At 43.4% G+C, this 20,065-nt stretch overlaps 1 protein-coding gene across 4 annotated transcripts in view; it reads right to left on the bottom strand.

Annotated features, from left to right (window-relative positions):
- KIF25 (kinesin family member 25) overlaps window positions 1-20,065 on the bottom strand; it is an 89,205-nt gene that overhangs the window by 38,759 nt on the left and 30,381 nt on the right. The window contains exons 12-15 of one of the 4 annotated variants that reach the window (XM_033054578.1): window positions 16,740-16,891; window positions 14,083-14,280; window positions 11,558-11,713; window positions 23-4,526 (exon numbers count right to left, since the gene is read on the bottom strand). In XM_033054578.1, coding sequence (XP_032910469.1) covers window positions 4,237-4,526; window positions 11,558-11,713; window positions 14,083-14,280; window positions 16,740-16,891 — 796 coding nt within the window. In that variant the 3' untranslated portion in view covers window positions 23-4,236. Of the gene's footprint in view, window positions 1-22; window positions 4,527-10,385; window positions 10,563-11,557; window positions 11,714-14,082; window positions 14,281-16,739; window positions 16,892-20,065 lie in introns of those variants that run through there. The other 3 variants (XM_033054579.1, XM_033054580.1, XM_033054581.1) reach the window with 3 other exon arrangements.

Below are 20,065 nucleotides of genomic sequence, written 5' to 3'. Positions count from 1 at the left end.
GGTGCCGGGGGCTCCGGGCGGGCCGGGGCCGGCAGCTCGCTGGCCAAGTGGTGCCGGTTCACCTCGGGCAGCCTCTGCCAGCACCCTGCGGGGTCCGGGCTGACCGTCTCCCCTGGGACGGGGCAGCCCTGGGTGCTTGAGTGAGCTGAGCCCAAAGCCAGCGGTGGCCGTCGGGTCCTCGCTGAATGCCGCACAAAAAGCGTATGGAGTGGTTCCATGTTTCGGGAACCTGCTCCTGCAGGGAGGGATGTGTACCCACAAACTGCACTGGGGAGAAAACTGATGCCCTTTAGCCAATGGTGACCCTTGGCACGGGATAATTTAGCTGTGAAACGCTGATACAAGTTCAGAATCTTCCTTCCCTCTTAGAAGTTGTTTTAAGAAAGACAGACCAATTTAATGGGAAAAGAAGTCCCAGGAGTGCTGGCAGCTGCACCCTGAGGTGCTGTAGCTGGGACAGCATGGAGCTGTGTGTGTGCTGAGCCAGCTCTGCGCCTTCTGTGTCATGCAGAGGCCATGGCTGGAGACAGGACGGATGTGAGGGAACCCCAAATACTGCTCAGTGAGGTTGCTTTTCTCTCCGACTTGGAGTGAGCTTCCTTTCTGCAGAACCTCTGCTGTGTCAGAGCAGCACCACTGAGCATCTCCCTTAGGTGCAGCCAGGAAATCAGATGTACTGAATTTTTAATTCTATACTGAATTTTTAATGACATCTGAGTGCCCCTGCAATCACTTGCTTACCATCCAACTCCAGCTCCATGGCCCCCTTGGGTAGCTGAATATCAGGGCTGGGCTGCTGTCTGTTCACAGCAGGGCCCTTCTGCCCTTGCTTTTAGCCAATTTGGAGCAGGAGCAGCTGGCAGAGCAGCTGGCAGAGTGGCTGAGCCCACAGCTTAGAGACAGTGCACAGGTGTCTCTTGCACAACACCCTCCTGTCATGGCACACTCTGTGGTAGCCCTGACTGGTGCAGGGCTTCAGCAGGAGTGGAGCACAGGAGACAGTGAGTCTAGTGTCAGAAAGAATGCCTTTGGTCAGCGGGGATGAGCTGGAGAAAGCAAGGAGATGATGGACAGAAAACAATGAATGCTTCCTGGCATACCTGGCTGAAGGGAGAATTTGGAAATAGGAGTGCTTAAGGGGCCCATGCCAGAAGGGCAATAGAGAGCCTCAAGTACAGGTGTGCTTTGGAACATCTAGATCCAATCCACACTTACACAATACCTTGAGGCTGGGAGCGCAACCACTCCAGGGGAGTGGTCCACACTCCCAGCCTGTCCCAGCCCAGCCTGGCTGGCAGCACTGGCATTCAGCTATAGCCACATCCTGCAGTGGGATGAGCAGCAGGGTTTACTGTGGGAGCAGCTGGATATGACTTTGCTTAGCATGTGCTCTGCAAATAATAGAGAGGGTACAAACCATTGCTTTCCAATCTGCTTCAGCACAAACCCATTTGAGCTCCAAAATTTTCAGCATTACTACTGAAAAAACATAGGGCAGCTTAGGCAAACTTAGGGAGAGCTCAACAGCCGTAATGTCAATTTTATCCTGTTTTCAGGATAAATAGATGTAGATAAGAGCTCTTACAGACTTCTTTTCCCCAAGGACACTGCCAGAGCATCAGCTGAGCTTTTGGACAACCCAGTATCTTTAAGGTTGACAAACTTTAAAGACTCCTCAAAGCTGCTGTGACTGCCACCACTCTGGCCCTGCTACATTGAGGCTGTCCTTAGCTCAGAGCTGCCTTTCTAACTCCAAGAAGGTGCCCACAAAGCTCCAAGTAGAATTTTTTCTCATTTCAGGATGAATGGTTAAAACAGAGATACTCACAAGGCATAGTGACAGCAGAGACAGTGAAGTGGTGACATCCCAGGCGTGGAGAAACATTAGTGGTTTCTGGTGTCTCTAAGCCACTCTCCGCTGCCTGACAGCAGGAGTGCTCCTAGTGGCTCAGGTGTTTAACTTGCTGCAGCTGGTAGCAGGTCCAGCAGGAGGGTGCTCCAGAGGAAGGCAATCAAAGCACAGGAAATGAGCTGTCTTTCTGAGATGAAGAGCCAAGTAAGGGCTCAGCAGAAGCTCTGGGAGAAGTGACCAGAAGGCTTCAGTGTCATGGTCCTGTGTATGAGCTGACTAGGAGAGAAGTAAGGACAGCCTTGCTGGAGTAACGAGGTAGGGTGTGTTTGCTTCCTAGTCTTTCCAAACGTTGTTTAGTCTAAGAGCTGTGTCAGTTGCTGGGATGTGTCCTGCAGAATTTCTACCTTCCTCCTATCTGGTGTGTCCTAATGGTGAAACTGATGACTCTTTCCTGGGATGTACTGTTGTAGGGAATAACTTGTAAAGACTACAGGCAGTAGTGACATGGGTGAGGGCAGCAGTAACTTGGCAGGATATTGGCAAGTCTTCTGTGCTCACTGCATCATTAGGCCAGGGCTTATTTTACTCCTGATTGTCCTTATTTTATCACATCTCTGGCTCTCATGTTGCCTGGAGCTTGGGATTCTCTCGGGAGAACAGGTCTGCAGTCCTGGTCTTTTGAGCTGCAGAGGACCTTGGCCTCACAGATGTCAATTGTCCAACACTGTCCTCTCCCAGGGCACGTGTGCTGTGATCACTGAGTCCAAACTGTGAGCAGCCCTGTCTGGATGTGGGCCACACATCCAGCCCTGTCTGGAGTCTGAGCAGCTGGGTGAAGGGGACAGCAGGATGTAGCAGTGGGACAGCTGCAAGAACTGACCTGGTGGTAGTGCTGCTTGGTGAGAGTGGGTGGGAGACACTGGCACCCTTCTTCAGGGGACTCTCAGATCTGCCCTGTCAAAAGCAGGTGCCTAAGCTGAGACTCTGGCCAGGATTCTCAGCAATAAGGATGGGACCTCAGCTGCCCGGTGCTAAGTGCCAATGAAATCTGATCTGCCAGGGTTGTTTTCAGGACTTCAGTGTGTCAACATTTGTATGAGTCAGTGTCATGGCATCTCCAGTATCGCGTGCCTGCCATTACTCTTATCAGAATTCCCTCAGGACTCTCTGCTCGTTTCCGTTTTTCCCTTTCCACTCCTTTTGGGAAGTAGATGGTACACAAAAGTCCCCGGCCTTTTTTGAGGCTGGATACTTTTGCTTTCTTGTGTCTGTGGTGAGGTTGCCTTGCCTTCAAGCTTCCCATCACCACACCACCCTGTAACTGTGATGTGTGTGGCCCAGAGCACACCTGGCTGCAGGACTCCTGTGTGCTGTCCATGCCTAGTCTTGTAGTGTGTAACCTTTCCTGGTTTTCCCAGACCATTTGGGGGTTTTGGGATCCTCTGTGCTTGGCTGATCTCTCCAAAAAGATGTCCTGGGCAAAGGCAGTTGTTCCTGCCTTGTGCAGCACCAGACTTGCTGCAAACAGGCAGAGATGTCCTCAGTGGCACTGCCCCTTCCCTGGCTTGGCAGGGATGTTCTGCAGAAGGACCACCTCACCACGGCATGGAAGTACAGGGCTCACTTCAGGAGAGACAGAAGCGAGCATGGGTACTTACATCCAGCAAGAGGAGGTGGATGGAGAAATGTGAGTGGAGAGAGCAGCTGCTTTGTTGGCCTAAATATGGCCTGTAGCTGCTTCTAAGCTCATACAAGGTCCACAACCGGACTAGGTGCAGTCCTGGTGATGTGAGGATCAGGAGCACTACCTGTGTGCTCAGCTTCCCCAGGTCTTGCATTTTTCTGCTGTGTAACTTGACGAGGGAAGGTTTCTTTACCAGTACTTCAGGACCCTTCCTAGGACTGTGCAGGTAGCTTGCTTATTGTCCTCTGCTCCATGTCCCCATGCAACTACACATTTTAACAGTTTTGTTACTCACCAATTATTCTCCCTTTTGTCTGCATGCCAGAGGAGCTGAGCTCATGATATGCAGCTGGGACTGCAAAGGTTGTGGCATTTTGATGTGTCTGGGTTTATGGGATTAAGGTCTTTATGAAGGTTTAACATAGACCCACTTGTGCTGGAAAGCTGTAGGTCTATTGCTTGCATCCCATGTCCTGAAAGTGGCTGTTGTGACTTTCTTCCAGCCAGGAGGTGCCCACATCAGTGTGTCCATCAGAAGTCCTCTCTGCTTGTTCCCATGGGCAAACAAAAGATCTAATGCTGCTGTACGCATAGGTACAGCTTCTTGTGTTCAGGCATCACAGTCACATGCTGCCCCTCGCTGTTGCAAGTATTATGCCAAATCTAGCAGGTAAACAGGATTCTGGTAAGGAAGCAGAAGTCAGCCTTTCTTCTGAATGGACACTGGGAGGGCAGTGGAAGGCACATCTCTCCATAAGGCAGCATCAGTGGGGGCTGTCCCTTTATGGCCCCTTGTCTTCACTGGAGATAGCCCAGGCAGAGGCTGTTGCATTGCATGGTGCCTTCCCAACACTTGGGTTGTTGTCCCTCTGGGCTGAGGCCTGTGCCATCCCCACGAGGTGTCCCGTGATACTGTAGTACTGCAGTACTGGAGTGACTCTTGTGAACTTTGTCCAGTCTCTGTTGGCAAGTGCTTCTGCAGGTCAGACACTATGAAATAACTTGTTAGATCTGACTGCCTAGGCCTGGTTGCATTAGGAGACACTGAACATTGGCATGGTAAATATTGCTAACCATTTTCCATGGATTCAGCCTTGGCAGCAGAGCCCATCAGCAGCATGGGTTTCTCACCTACCTTCTTTCTAGGTAGCACATGGATGACTGCGTGCATCTACCCACACTGCCTTGGGGAGGGTGTGGGACATGGGTCAGGAGGAAAGGATTTCAAATGCAAACAAAACTTAGCAGAACATGTGTAATGCACAGTATGAGAACATTGGTGCTGCTTGGCCAAAAGGCTGGAATTATTGGAGGCCCAGGACTAAAACCTAAAGCAGCAGCGCTCACTAGTGTATCAGCTGTCCTGCAAAATGCTCCCATTTCTGAATTGAGTTGCGTGGTTTTACCTAGAGCTTGTATAATTTAAAATGACAGTTCAGAGAATGTGGTGGGCAAAGTCTCTGTGTACATGTGCATGCTCAGAAGGAGGTGGAGGAGGCTCATGCTACAAAAAACCCAGGCATCTGAAGTGAGGGAGGAGCTATTATCTTGTGTCTCTTGGAACTTCAAAGCTTCTGGTGTGGCTTACAAAACTTTTTATAGTAGTGGGGTGGGGCTTTTTTGTTGGTGGTGCCTTTGATTTATTTGTTTTGTCTTGTTTGATGCAGTAGAGGGACACAAGTAATTAGCAAAGTCCAGAGGAAAATGAAAAGGAAAACCACTCCTGGTGCTGCCTTTAAGTGAGCTGCTGGGCACTGACTCATCCCAGCCAGGATAGCAATTTCATGTAACAGAAAGAGTAAGAGGGATATGTGTTGGAGGAGATACTTGTGAGCATGAAGCCAGGGGAGCTAGGAGAAGAAGGGGATGATGATTTGACTTTATTGAGATTCCCCAGGGAAATGAGCAGAGGTGTAACTTAAGACCTGCAAATCTGTGGATAATCTCATGAGACACTAGCATGAATTCAAGAAGGCTCAAACTTAATCTGAGATTTTTTAAAAAATAAAATTAAAAGGGGAAGATGCATTGCAAGATAAAACCTGGTTTGATAAAAGTGGATGTAAAAATAGTTGTAGGCAGTGTATCCTCACTCTCATGCCCTTCAATTAGATCCCCTTTTGCCCTCCATTATATGATATGTGGCATTTTGATCTGGTTGGGGCTATGGCGAATTGTTCAAATGCCAAGTTGGTTTTGGAAAGGCTGCAGAACCTTTGGCATCTCTGCACTCTGGGTCTGTGTGCTCCTCCATGAGCAGATGCTGCTGCCTCTTCTGGCTGGAAGGGACTAGCAAGCCCATCAGCTTGCTACTGCTTCTTCACAGCAAGGGCCAAAAGCTTTTTCCAGTAACCGCTTCATTCTGCCTGTTCCTCGCATTTTGCAAGGGTTTGGAAAAGTGCTTCATAAATGGAATCAGCAATTTAATAACAAATTAAACATTTTTGTGAACCTTCCAGTGCTGATTATGGTTTTTCTAGCCTGGCTAAAAGCAGGCTCTCTTTGTGGTGTGGCTGCTGCCAAATCATGAAGCCGCACATGGAAATTAAATATATAATTTTCAAACGTCAGCATAGGTCAAGGTTTTGTTTAAGAGTGAGCAAAAGGCACTGGCTGGTTTAATTACTGGTTTGTTTTAACCCTGTGATGATATACAGCTCTCTTAAGCAATGGTGGATCACAGTGCTTTCTTGGCCTCTGCTGATAAGAGTGTTCCTAAATGATGAGGGAAGATTAAGGGCTTGTCTGGAGGCAGTGCAGAGTGCTGTGAACTGCAGTGTGGGTTTAGCAATGAAAGCTAAAAAATGGTAAACTGCCTTGCACAAAGAATGTATCTTGCAGGTGCCAAGTAAAACCTCTTCAGAGAACTGATGGAGACCTCCTCCTGTGCTCTGCGATCTGCTCTGCCTCATTTCATACTGCCTTTCCCTGTTCAGAAAGCTGACTGCTGCAAGGGAACTGGGGACTTTTGCAGAGGCTGAAAGGCACGTGTTGGACCAGCACTGCAGAGCTAGGCAGGCATGGCAGGGCTCAAGGCTGAAAAACGTAAGTGAAAACCCTCCACAGCCATTGTGTATTCTTTGAGACTAAATCCTTACTAAATCCTTGAGCAATCACTTTCCCTGGCTATGGCAAACTGAGAGTTGGTGCTCTAAACCGTTTGCCTGGACTCCCTCGCTAGACTAGGGAGACAGAGTTATTGCTGAAAGTGGATCTATCTTGTTAATCCCTTTCCTTTGGCTGCAAGGCAAACCACCAACCACAGCTGATAAATTCTGTCTGTAATGAAAAATCCACAGAGAAATGTGGGCAACAAACTGTACTTTTGTGCCAAATTTTGGACTTGTACTTTAAAGGTCATTGCGTGATTCAAGATCAGTCTAGATTTCTGGTAACTTTGTGTAGGTTTATGTGTACACACATCTGTGTATATTACCATAGACAAGCACTTGCTGCTATTAGGATTTGGGGATTGGTTTGGCAGAGTCCCATTTTCTTTGTCTCATCTCCAGATCTGCTGAATGACCTTCAAGCCAGAGCATTCACATGTACTGGGAGAGACAGGAGCTCAAACATTTGTCTTTGAACTGGATCCAAAGTTTCTGCTTTGGATGATGCTTGGGAGGATGCTTGGTCTGTGGGTTAGGAGCATGGAAGCAGCTTCCACTTTTAAATAAGGTGCTCTGGGGTACATCTGCATGACTGAGACCCTGGGCCTCCCAGGCAGGGCCTGTGCCGGTCTAGCTTCACTCTGTTGTCTCCTTGGCCACCTGGATGCTAAACCAGGATGCTGAGTACTAAAAGTATTCACGAGAGCAAATTCTCTTGTTTGCTGTGGTTTCTGCAGTGGGCAGGCTCTTTGAGAAAGAGCTGGAGGTTTCTGGATACTGTTGCTGAAATTATTTGCTCAGCTTCTCTACAGGGTGAAGAAGGCAGCAGCATAAATTCAAGAGGAGCTCCTGAAGGTCAGTCCCATGGGTAGCTGGTGTTTGTGGTGCCTTACAGCATCATGTGGATGTGTACCTACTTCCTAGGGCCAGCCAGGGGACAGTGCAAGGTGTGACACAAGTGAGCAGTCACTGAAATGTCACAGGAGAAAGTCGAGAAGAATGAGAGCCCAGCAGTGGGACTGCCACCAAGGCATGTGGATTATGGATAGGAAAACAGCACCCTTCTATACTGAGCGGTACTCTGAGACAGTGACTGTGAGACTCGTCTGAAGCAGGGTTGAGTGTGCTCCAGCTTCAGTGCCCCAACACACCAGATGAATGCTGCCTTATGCACTCATGAACTTCACTGAAAGGATCTTCTGATTTATGTTGTTTTTACTCTCATTTGGTTGTGCCCCTGCCCTCGCAGAGAGCAAAGCTGTTTCAGCATACAGACTACATGGGCACTCTTAACAACAACCACCTTTTCCCTGGTGCTTATGTCCTTCTAGCTCAGTATTTCAAAATGCATTCAAACATGACTTTTCTTTCTTTCTTTCTCCCAGTGTTGGTATGTGTGTCTCAGCTTTCCAGTGCCAAGATAGTGAGGACTGGTTTATCAGGCTAGGCTTTAGTCAAGGAGGGAAACCTTGAGGTCAGCTCTGTGAATATCTGTCACACCTGCTTTTCTAAAACAGATGCAATTTCAAAGCATGAAAGATCTAAACATTGAAAAATGACAGCAAAGAAGTATAGGGCCTTGCACATGCTGTTTTGCTTGCTCCCCAAGACATCAGTTACATGTCTGAATATTCTCCTTTGGCAGGCCTGAGCGACTCTTGGGACAGAACACAATTCAGCTTAGACATGGGAGTAAAGCCATTTCACCCTTACAACTTTTACCCTTTTTCCCTTCTGACACTGGGATTGAGCAATCACATCTCTATAACCCAGGAAATTCCAAACCTGAAAGTTGTTAGAACAAAATGTTAACCCTGCTGCCCTGCATATCCTGTACGCTCTGCTGTGCAGGTCAAACAGTGAGCGATATGCTATGCTGACAAGGAAAACAAGAATAGGGAATGCTGCATATTCTAACTTTGGCAGAGTTAATGTTAATGTAGAAACTTAACCTTTTTGCTTTTATTTGAGGGGTTTATTTCTCTGCTTCAATAATAAGTATTGCTGCTGTTCTCCTACAACCAAGATTATAAATAATCCCAAAGTTTTGAAGGGCAGTTTTTCAGAAAAAGAAAAAGTACAACTCATGGCAAGTTGCACTTCTGTGTAACACTTAAAAACATCAAATCTTTAAAATACTTGAACTTACTTATAACTGCTGATGGAATCAGCCGTTGTTACTTCACCTCTCTTTGAGGTGTAATCCAGGTTGCTTTAGTAGCTGTCTAAGGTAAACTTGAAGTTGCTCCTGCATTTTGTTTAACTGGCTGACATTCCTCGCTCTGACACTTTCTCACCTGAGATTGCTTTAGTGGCCACTCAGCTTCCTAAATTCTCGTGGCCAGATTTGTTTTCTACTCCTCTGTTACTGCTGAAATCAGGTAAAGTTAAGGCATTTTTTACCCTCATGACATAATTTAGAAAAGCAAGTGTTATTACAGCTCTCTGGTTAGATACTTATGTTCTGAGCACCAGAGCACTGCAAGCAACACAGCAGCTGTTATATATTCAAGGATAAAATTCCAATAATAGTATGCTACATAATCTCTGGATAAATATTTGTGCTTGTGAAGGTTAAGTGACTCGGAATACTGTAAACTTCAGCTTTTGGGGCAGGCCACTGCAATTTAAGCCTTCTTGCAGTGACCTAACAATGACCTCTCTCCCAGTCTAGGGGCAGAGTAATTGCTGGTGGAAAAAAATTAGGAGAGGCTCTTGAGGCCTCTGCTGAGCATAGAGTTGTTCATCTTGGACCTACTTCTCACCTCTAACATTGCTTAAACCTCTTTGAAACATGATGTTGTCTCACCATTGGTGTAAAAGGGTGAAAGCCTCTTGCAGGTGACAAACAACATATCACCAGCTGCTGTTTGGTGTTTTATTCATGTGGTTGTCCTTTCTTAATCTGCAGGCACAGCTTCAAGGTTGTGATGTGTTTAACTTGCTTCAGAAATGCAAGTTAAACATAGGCCAGATTACTACAACAGCTGTACAAGTTGGTTCCCATTAGGATCTTAGTTTAGGGCCTCTCAGCATTCATGGAGCAAAAATACCCCCCAAACAGGCAAAGCTGTGGGTCTAATGAACTCAGCAGAGCTGGGACTCATTCCAACTATTTAACTTAAGTGTGTTTTCAGAAAGTTGTGTAATCCCTCATTTGCTTTCTAAGCTACATTCCAGAGGGATAACAGATATAACCTTACTCATTTTTCTCCATCTCACTAATGCCATTATTTCCTACCTAAAACGAGAGAACAAAACTCCATTCAGTACAGCTGATGGGTTCCCTTACACTCCTACCTGTCACTAGTGCATTAGGAATGACCCCATCCATGCTAGATAGAGGAGCAATAAAAAAATGATGTGCCTCATCCAGGAGGAAGTATTTCACTTGCTGCTTTGAAGCACTGGAAGAAGACTGAGAAGACTACTGAGAAGACAGAATGCACATTGGCCTTTCGGAAGCAAACCATGCTAAATTGGGGCCCTGTTGACTAAGGAAACACATCACCATGGCCACATCTTAAAGCTCAGTTTATTTCTCTACCATTCCACCATGGTGGGTAGCTGTTGTCAATACTTGCTATTATCTTTGGAGGAGGAACATCATTAGCAGGTTTATTGCTTACTAATGCCCTGTTGAGAATTGTTTCTTTTATCTGGCAGTTGATATCTAAAAGAATGGCCTAAGGACAACAATATACATTTCGATCTGAGGAACTCATTAAGGATATTTAAATCCACAGGAGTCTTAGGTTTTATTTTCCTTTACTCGGCACAGGGAAAGTTTTTTTCTTGACTTGTCCTCTTTGAACTTGCCGAGCACGAGTTCCAAATCCCAGAGACTGCAGCGATTCTGTTAAGTACTTTTGGCCAGGAGAGATGCATAGCATCACCAAGAGTTTAGCATCACCTCCTAAAAGCAGGGGAAAGGCAAAACATATTTACCTCATGATTTTCAGTAAGTTATACACTGTTACCATACTGATCTACACAACAGTGAGCATGGGTTACCATTGATTTTTGTCAAATAGTTGTAAATTTGGGGTAATGGCAAAATGGCTTGTGTGACAATAAAACAAAACGGACTTGAAGTTTACAGACAATGATTAAACAAAGGAGGAAATTGCCATTTTCAGCACTTCACCAAACTTGGCTAAAATCAGGCTCAGCACCCATACAACATAGCTCTCACTTCTTTCTGGCTTTTCCTTTTCACAGTAGGGATTCCAGTACTAAGTGAAAATCAAAGCTTAAGCAAAAAAAATTCATAGTACTTCAGAAACTCTGAAGAACTGTTATGTCATTCACTGTTAATGCCTTTAACTGGAGGTTAAAAGCATAAGGGCTGATATTTTCTGGCTGAAGAAAAATGGACTAACATACTACACACATACACACAAATCTGACATTATTGCAGGAGTAACACTTGCTTTAAAACTGCTTCTGTGTAGATGAAGAGATAAAGAGATAAAGAGGAAGAAACGACCCCAACACAAAAGAAAGTTGGAGCACATTGCCATGTCTTGTCTTCCTCCTTTGTCTTGCTGCTACAGAGCACAATGTTAAGGAATGTGCAAGTAGGTGATTATACCCTGTAGTAATAAAGATTGAAGTTTAACTTTTAACCTGTACCTGACATGAAACACCAGTGAAATGCAATTTTTACCCTTTACATGATCCTATTGAGATGCTGTTCTTCAACTGAGCTTTGGAAACAGCAAGGTTTAGCCAAATTGAGGAGCTCAGAACTGCCATTGTGTACTTGCACTCTCCTGAGATAGTCTTTGAAATAGAGGCCATATTCAAGCAAGGAGTATAAGATAATCTTCTAGTTTTACACAGCAAAACAGAGGAAAAAGCAGGAGAAGAAATAGATACTGTTGAACAAGAGTCAGAAAAATCCCTCACCTACAGAGTCCTGAAGCAGATGTGTAAGTTTGCTGTTCCGATAGGGTACGTGAGATCGCTGCTCTGCTATTGCCCCTAGAACGTCAGCCAGGGCAGACAGGCTGCGGTTAATGAAGGAGGTCTCTCTCAGTGCTGCCCCTGTCACTCCAGACATACCTGGAACAGCATGGAAAAAGGCACTGGTAACACTAAGCAAAACTACTTCAAAACTGTAACGTGGAGGAAAGAATATTCAATGTCTACAAATGGTCCAAAGCATCTCATGTTAAAGTTGATCTCTGCAAATGTACAATGCATTTTTGGCTCCATATGTATTAAGAACAAGGAACCAAGAAAGAAGGAACACCTTAAGACCAGACAAGACAACACTGCTTTTGAAAACCTGAGTCCACAATGGCCTCCAAGAGAAGCCTGTCTTATTCCACCATTTTTTATAATCATTAGCTGTCCTATCTGTATCACTTAGGAAAAAGACGAGAGGCACTGATGGCACAAGAAAGAAAAACTATACAACAGGCAGAAGTGTGAAGTATTTGTGCGCACCAAAGCCTGTGGAGTGGTGTTTTATGGCACAAATTGCTGTAAGGAGATGGTTAAAGGAAAATAATGCCCTTCTATCACCCACTCAGCACAGTTAGATGTAGTTATGCTGCTTGCTCCTGAGCAACACTGTAAAGGTCTGGTCCATGCAACACATTGCACCAATTCAAAGAGGTGCTGCAAGCTCAACTCTTTGATCAGTCTGGATGAGGGTGCAGTTAAGAGTAATTCCTTTGCCATTTGGAGAAGAGAAATTCGCTATTAGCATTTAGCATCACATTATTCAAATTCAAGCTTTCTTGAGGATATGGATGAGGTACAGATGCACCCACATTCACTTCTCCTCACCAAGAGCACGGGATCCATGTCAGGCAGAGCTAATACCAGTGGGATGATCAGATGAGGCCAACAACTTCCTCCACTGCCTACTCTACTATCTCTAGACAGGTACAGGGAGTGGCTAGAGATCTTGTTTTCCACTTAGGCCAGCATTTTCTAGCAAAGGAGGAGTTCAAGAGGGAAATATGAAAGGTACAGTAATAGCAAAAAGCCCAGGAGACTGGACAGGGAGCGCTGTAGAACTGTGACTGTGTGAGAGGGTGAGGTTGGAGTTGTAGAGTCTCCAGTTGTCAGAAGGAGACAGAGCAAAACATTTTGGAAGACCCTGCCAAAGGATGGATAACAGTCCAAGATAGGCTGAATCTCAGGATAACTTTACTGGGGTCATTATACGTACAGCCATCCCCAGGGTTCTTGCGTATCAAGGAAAAGTGGACTCCTGGGATAACAGTTATCTCCCCTAAAGGAGAAAGCTGCAAATAGGGGAGGGGGTACATGTTTAAACTGCTGATTATCTGCATTTGGTTAGATGAACTTTGACAAAGCATTTAGCTGAATTTTCAAAGTGAAGCATAGTTTGCTAAAAAGGGACCAATTGGCTTCTAAATGCTGCAAATGACCCAGGCTACCTTTAGAGCCAACAGGGTAGGATGCTGATGTGTGTGCAAAGCTTGAGGCACTGCTGCTCACTGAGATTTGCCCAGATTTTAAAACAATTACAAGTTAACACTGCCCTCACTTTCAGCAGAGTATGTCCACCAGCACAGCTGATGGACAGAGGTCAGTGTGCTGCTCCAGTGACATTGATGTGAGCACAGCACTTCTGGCTTCACTGGAGGATCTGGCCTGCCGAGCCCCAAACCAAGGAAACATTTGTCCTGGTTTAACTGAGAGAACAAACACACACCCTGTTGCTCAATTACATGTTTTCAGCATTTAGAGCAAATGAAAAAATAATGTATTATATTAGGTTTCTCTGTAGAACAAAAGTTTAACAGTGAGCAACAGCAAGAATTCTTGGCACTAAAGTAAAAGACTCTTTCATAATACTGGTTCACTTTTCAAAACATTATTTCTGGAATGATACATTTGGCTGCATGGTTTTTCTTGGTAAGAAAACTTGTCCTTTAGGAAATAATCAAGTTTTTGAAATTATTGTGTGCACAGAGAAGGCAGGAGGAAAATGCTTTGAAGAAACTATAAAAACAACATTATCTTTTCAACACTAATTCCCTCCAAGACATTTTCCACAATAAAGCAGAAAAATCCACACATGGTGATATCAATTATTACAGATATTTCTAATATTTAAATAATTTATGCCCTTTAAACATTTCTGTACCGAAGACATGCTAATTTTCAGAGTAGAAAAACAGGCCTAATAAAAGCAGTCTGAACAAATTGTGTCTCTATGATATAGGTAACTGTCCTGGGCTTATTTCAAGCTTATACAGCTATACGTTCAGTTAAATTATACCAGTGTAAAACTGGATCAATCAGCCCTCAAAATTTTGTTTATGCCAGGATCTGTGGGTTCAAATCACCCCTGTGTGAGAGCAGGGTAGATGTATCCTTCCATGAAGAACTAAAGCATTTATTGTAACCTAGATCTGTGAGGATCCATGCCCACAGATACTTTCACTTACCAACACACTCACTCCCAGCCAGGTCCACCAGCTGCAGTCTGGTTTTAACTTGCTTCATTTTCTCAGTTGCTTCAAGTTGCACTGGTGAAGAGGCTCTGGAAGAAGAGGTGGATTTACTGTCTCTCATTTTTTGTGGAAAGGTGCAGGACGCCTCTTTATTTAGTCTCTGACTGGTTTGTTCATCTTCCCATGAAGTACCTGGTTAATGGAAAAAAACAAAAGAGAGCTTCTCACTGACACTGAAAATTTAAATGGGGACAAAGTGGTGCATCAGTAGGGGATGTACAATATCTGCTGCTTAAGGCTATTCTAACAGAAACAATGTACAAGCCAGAATTCACAGCACAGGCGGGCTGAATGACTTTTTCTACGTTATTTAAAATTTTACTCATCAAACTGATTGTACCACTTGATAACAAGCTTTGGTGTAGATTGTGTTGTATCCAGTATCCCCATTGTTCACACATCTGTGCATAAAACAAGAAATGGAAGTCAGTAAGGACTTTAAAGAGGCTTTTTAAAACAGGTTTTAGACTGAGTGCAACCAAAATACAATTTTGGATGCTTGGAAGCAGTACTCTGAAAACTGGTTCTATGTATTTGAAATATCACTTGCTGGTGCTCTGGCAAAAAGATAATGCTTATTCAGTCTCTTCTATATGCTGTTCTCCCTAGACTTCCTTTAGTCCTCATATCCCACTTCAAGATGGCCACATGATAAGCTGTTAGCCTCAATACTGTGATCCCCATTTGTTCAGGTTGGCTATCTACTAAGTATCATTCCTCAGCAGAAGCATCTGGCTTTCTCTCTGTGCTGGGAAGGAGACAAAAATTCTCTGGGAAAGCTGCTTTCACATTAGCTTAGCAGGAATATGTGCAAAATTGATTTCACAAAGCAGTTTGTTTTTTGTTTTTTTCTTAGTGTTTTTGTTTTAATCTATCTCTTTATGTCTCTTTCTGAAAGAACAAAAGAATAAAAGACACATACTCTGCTGCAGGTCATAGAGATAACAGACCTCCTTAGGTGCTTACAAAGTTCTGGTTGGAATAGTAGAAAGTTTCCAACTGCAAAACCTGACTAAGGAGCAGACTGACTTGCACTACAGTGCTCTGTACTTCTCCAAGTAGGCTACTGCTAAACCCTGAGCCAGCTCTTCACAGTGTAGGCAGAGCAACTGTGTTGGTTTACACAGAATAGATGGCTTCAGGCCATACAGTGTCAAATTAAGTGTTCTCCTCTTCAGTTGTAGACAATGAAATTAAGAAACAGCTCTCCTCAAACAACAGGTAATACTGAGCAAAATGCTAAAATATTTAAGCAAACCTGAAAAAGTGCTGGCTTGTCAACCCTGGCTTTAGGTGCGGAACTCATCACAGACTTTACAACTTTTTATTTATGACTAAGATATCTAACATTGAGATAGTTGACAATGGCTTTTAAATCAGGACCCTTTCCTTTTAAACAAGACAGTGTGCTGTCACATACTGCTGCAGTGCTGCTCTGTTCCCTTACAGTGCCCATCTTCACCCATTTGCTGTGAGTCAAAAGCTGGCAGTCTGCATTCAATAACAATCAGACATTTCTGCAGGGGTTTGCTGCCAGGCAACATGGCACGGTGGAGTGGCTGCAATTAGAAGTGGCAAAGGGAATTCTGAACGAGACAAGATGGCTGCTGTGCTAATGGTGCAAGCACTGAGTTTAGAAAAGTACCATCAGTCTAATTGACAAGAATCTGGAGCTGGCTAGAGTTAACATTGGGAATGCTGGAGCTGCAGCTTGTGAAGTAACTGTGTCTTTTGGCAAGGCCCATAGGTAAGAGAGGGCACTGTTTGTTCTGCTTTGCTGATACTGTTGGTTTAATTTCTGATAGCAATCTAAGGGAAAAAAATGTTAAATATTTCCCGCTTTTTAAAATCATATTGTTTTTGCAGTGTGTGGAGGAGATGGACCACAGCACTGAAAGCAGAGAGCCTAATTATAACGTGAGCAAAAGAAAATAAAGTTATCCCCAAGAGCCCCAAAAGAAAGTTGTTCCTCAACCAAGAAAACTGGTAAGTCTTGGTGTGGTAGTGAAAAGTAGACATATCAATGTTGCCATAATAAATAGGGCAAGTATTTTGTCTTTTCATACAGTGGCCTATTATTAAAAGTTCAAAAGAGTCTGAATTTAAAGGACATTTTTGCAAGGCAGAGAGTAAATAAATTTAATTCTTTCTCAACCAAAAGCATATGATGATCCCTAAAATTTATGGTTAGCTTAACCACAAACTTTGTATGACATGTAATTATTCATTCTAAGTGATTTAACTGCTTTATATTTGTATCTACCTTATCAAGATCTTTACTATCTTATACCTTATGACTTTCTGATAATACTTGTTCATTAGTTGCCCCATGCAATAAAACTTCAACAACTCTGTAAGTCAAGCCATACAAAGAAAAGTGCTAACATTTTATGAAACTGAAAGTAGCATTCAAACATGAAAATGGTCTTTATTTAAGAAGAAACACAGACATTATAAAAATGGAAAAGAACTGAGGGAACGTATCAAACATTGGAAAAAGGAAATAAAAACAATATGAAAACCTCCCAGTCCACAGACTGGTTTTGTAAAAACAACTGCCTCTAGATGTATTTTAGTAACATCCTACTTACCAAAGTTATCTCCAAAGACAACTGTGGTTATGGTCAGTGTCACTACCAGATGAGAACGAGAGGAGTGAGCGTGCACCAGTGTTGGGTGTGTGACTCTCAGCTGTAGGCCTTTGTTGACTAGATGCAAAAATTCAGATGCATTTTCAACAGTCCTAAGAAGTAAAGAAACAGGAAAGATATTTAACTGACTGGCAGGAAAAATCACACCACAAAGCTGACAATTTGAATGAGAACCTCAGCATTTCCACTTAACTGCTCTTCTCCTTATACTACTCTGAGTTTTGAGCTGCACAAACAACTGTATTAGACATTTTCAGGCGGATAAAGAGGAAAATTCAAGCCAAAAGCTGTAATGCAGTCCTGAAAGTGCTGCAGCCTTGCAGGTCCAGACATACTGTAGATCAGCTCTTGAAGGAGTAGACATTTCTATATCTCCATACTTTGGAAGAAAAGGCATAGGTTTAGACATTGCTAGAATCTCTGGTCTTACAGAAGTAGATTTGTCCGATCTATGCTAAGTTAGCTCATTTTCTTAGGTATAGAATTAGGCAATACCCCCCCAAAATTTCTCTGGGCCTCTGGAAGTCATATTTCACATTTGGAATTAAATCCAGAATCCCTGGAAAAAAGTCCAGTTCCACTGTTCAATGAGCACAACATCAGAATAATTAGACATAAATTTATATAGATAATTTATCTCATACTATCTATTTTCTTTTCCTGTTAAAGGAAGTAGTGCAAATATCATCAATCCAAGGCAAAGACCTGGCACACACAGTGAAATAAATACAGAGAATGAAGTAAACTTGTAAGAAAAAACACACTATGATTTTTCCTAGATTTGCAATGTTTAAAACAAATGAGATAAGAGTGCCTACCCTTTTCTTTCACTGTGTTGCCTTCAATAATCATTGAAGATACAACACCTAAACAATTGTTTTTAGGTGGGGGTATAAATTATGACTGGGTATCATAGCCTGGTCACTGATTGCTCTGTAACAGCACAACCATTAATAACTCTCATGATGGGCCACAGGCTTGGTTCCACAACGTTGCAGTCAGCAAAAGCAAGCATGAGATAAAAGGCAAGTTCTTTATGACTTAGATTTGGCTGATTTCAGTAAAAGTCACACCAGGCACAAACTTATTTTATGCCATACTTGAAGAGTTTAGAGACAGAAGAACAACAGAAAACAAACTATACTCAACTAAAACAATTTTCTCAAAAAAACCCCCACAAGGGCACCTGAAGCACAGAAAAACATTTGGTCACATCATATCTCTAGGCACTTAGGAGAAGCGGCCATCGTAGTGCAGATCCCTGTGTATCCAGGGCTGCATAAGGTAGATACAGACTTCCCCCGTCAATCCTGAGCCACACATGGTGGCCTCCAGGCACCCACTGGTCATGTTGGCTTCTGCAAGCTGCTGCTGTGAGATGGCAAAGGGTCAGTGCTCCGAGCTACTGCCCCATCCCTGCATTTGCCAAGGAAGGCAGGGCTCAGGGTGTGTTGTTAGTGCTGGTCACCTATGGCTGGGAAGCTGCGGCTGGCTTTGAAGAGAAGCAACATCCCCAGCCCACTGCAACGAGCTTGGCACAGTAGCTCCTCCGCAGGACTGACAGAAATAATATTTTAGTATAAGCTCTACGACTTCATCGTGCTCTACGTGCCGCACGTTCCAGGACCAGATTCTACAAAGAGAAGCCCTTTTGTGGTTACTTTAAAAATTTGATGTTGAAAGTTCTCCAAAGTCAACCAAGCTATAAAAGAAGAAAGAGACTGAGGTTTTTGTGATTCAGTAAGATGAACATGTTAGCAGGAAAGAGACTACTGTACTTTAGTGGATATGTGGAGAAGCCAATGAGACCCAGCAGGCCAACATATTCTAGATGAAATATTATCATAAATGAGGATGTGTTTTTATTCAAAGCACCAGCTGTTTACTTTAGATTTTGGGCAGCTGGGTGGCCTCACTCAATGGGTTCCTTTGCTTTGTTTGGGTTTGTTTTTTCTTATTAACCTTTCTATGTAATTATTAATATAACCTGTTTATGAATTGAACTTTTTTCACTGCTTGCATTGTAATTGAGATACAAGTCCATATTTTTATTTATGTTTGCATTAGAATTTAGTATTAACTGATTGAGATAAGTGGCTTTTAAGAGTTTTAGTTCAAGGCTCCAGGTTTCTTTGCCATAAATTAAAATTTACAGAAATAAACAGAGCAGCCATTTTATTAACTAGAAGGACAAATGAAACCTTATTGCAGCTTCTTTTTTTCTGTCTCTATGGCACAAGTCCCACTGCTTCTCACCTCTACCTTTCCCAAAACCTATGAAAAGAGATGGGTCACCCACTAACTATGCAAAGCTCCCTTGGGAAGTGGAACAGGCATTTTTCAGGAATAAAATTATGCCAGGCCAGCATCTTAGTTACTGAAATACCATAATCAAAAACTACTTGGAGGTTTTGATGAAACAGGGAAAGTTCAACTCCCAGCATGCCTACACTACATGCACCCGTCTTCACTTTCTCAGTCATACGGCTCCTTTCCTGTCTGTCAAAGGAAAAAGATTAGCTCCTCCAAGAAAGATTCAGTATACACAGGCTAAGTTCTGCTCCCAGCCTCTTCTGGAGTTTTTCATTTCTGGACAGTGGAGACTTAATTAGATACTAAATGTAGGAGAAGAGTCACAGTTGGGGAAATACAAGAATAGAGACAGAGAGAAACCCACTAGTCAGCATAACAAAGACAGAAAGGGCAAAAGGATTCATCACTTTAAGCTCCAGTGACTTTTCATTCATTCCATGTTCTTATGGAGCAGAGTGCAATCAAGCTTGCAGAATTTCTATGGAAATTGCATTTAACCTTAGGGCCAAAGTGCAGGCAAACTCCAGATATAAAAGTTAATCCTTCTGAGAATATTGCAGTGCTTATTATTTCATAGAAAGAAAGGAGAATCCTATGGCTCCCACAGTGAAGAAAACTACTTGACAATTTCTCACACTTTTCCATGAGCAATTAAATTGCTAGAAAGTGCAAATCAATAGATGTGCATTACTAGGTAGAATAAAAGTATGCTTGCACAATCCTCCAGTACATTCTTGTATTTTTATCAAGGTTTGTTTGGAATAGCATTAAATCCACATAAACAAACTACTGGTCTGCTTATGTCCCACAGGACAAAATTATCTCCACTGGCATGGGATGCATTTCATATCTGACTGTTAATTCCCCTTGGAAAATTAGGGATTAGACCATGACAAAAAGCAAAGAAAAACATAATATTTCCTCAGAAACATAGAAAACACTAATGCTGTTCT

The sequence above is a fragment of the Catharus ustulatus genome, chromosome 3, assembly GCF_009819885.2.
Source record: "Catharus ustulatus isolate bCatUst1 chromosome 3, bCatUst1.pri.v2, whole genome shotgun sequence".
NCBI lineage: Eukaryota > Metazoa > Chordata > Aves > Passeriformes > Turdidae > Catharus > Catharus ustulatus.
The sequence above is the reverse complement of the archived record's forward strand: the minus strand, read 5'-3'. Positions and strand labels throughout refer to the sequence as shown.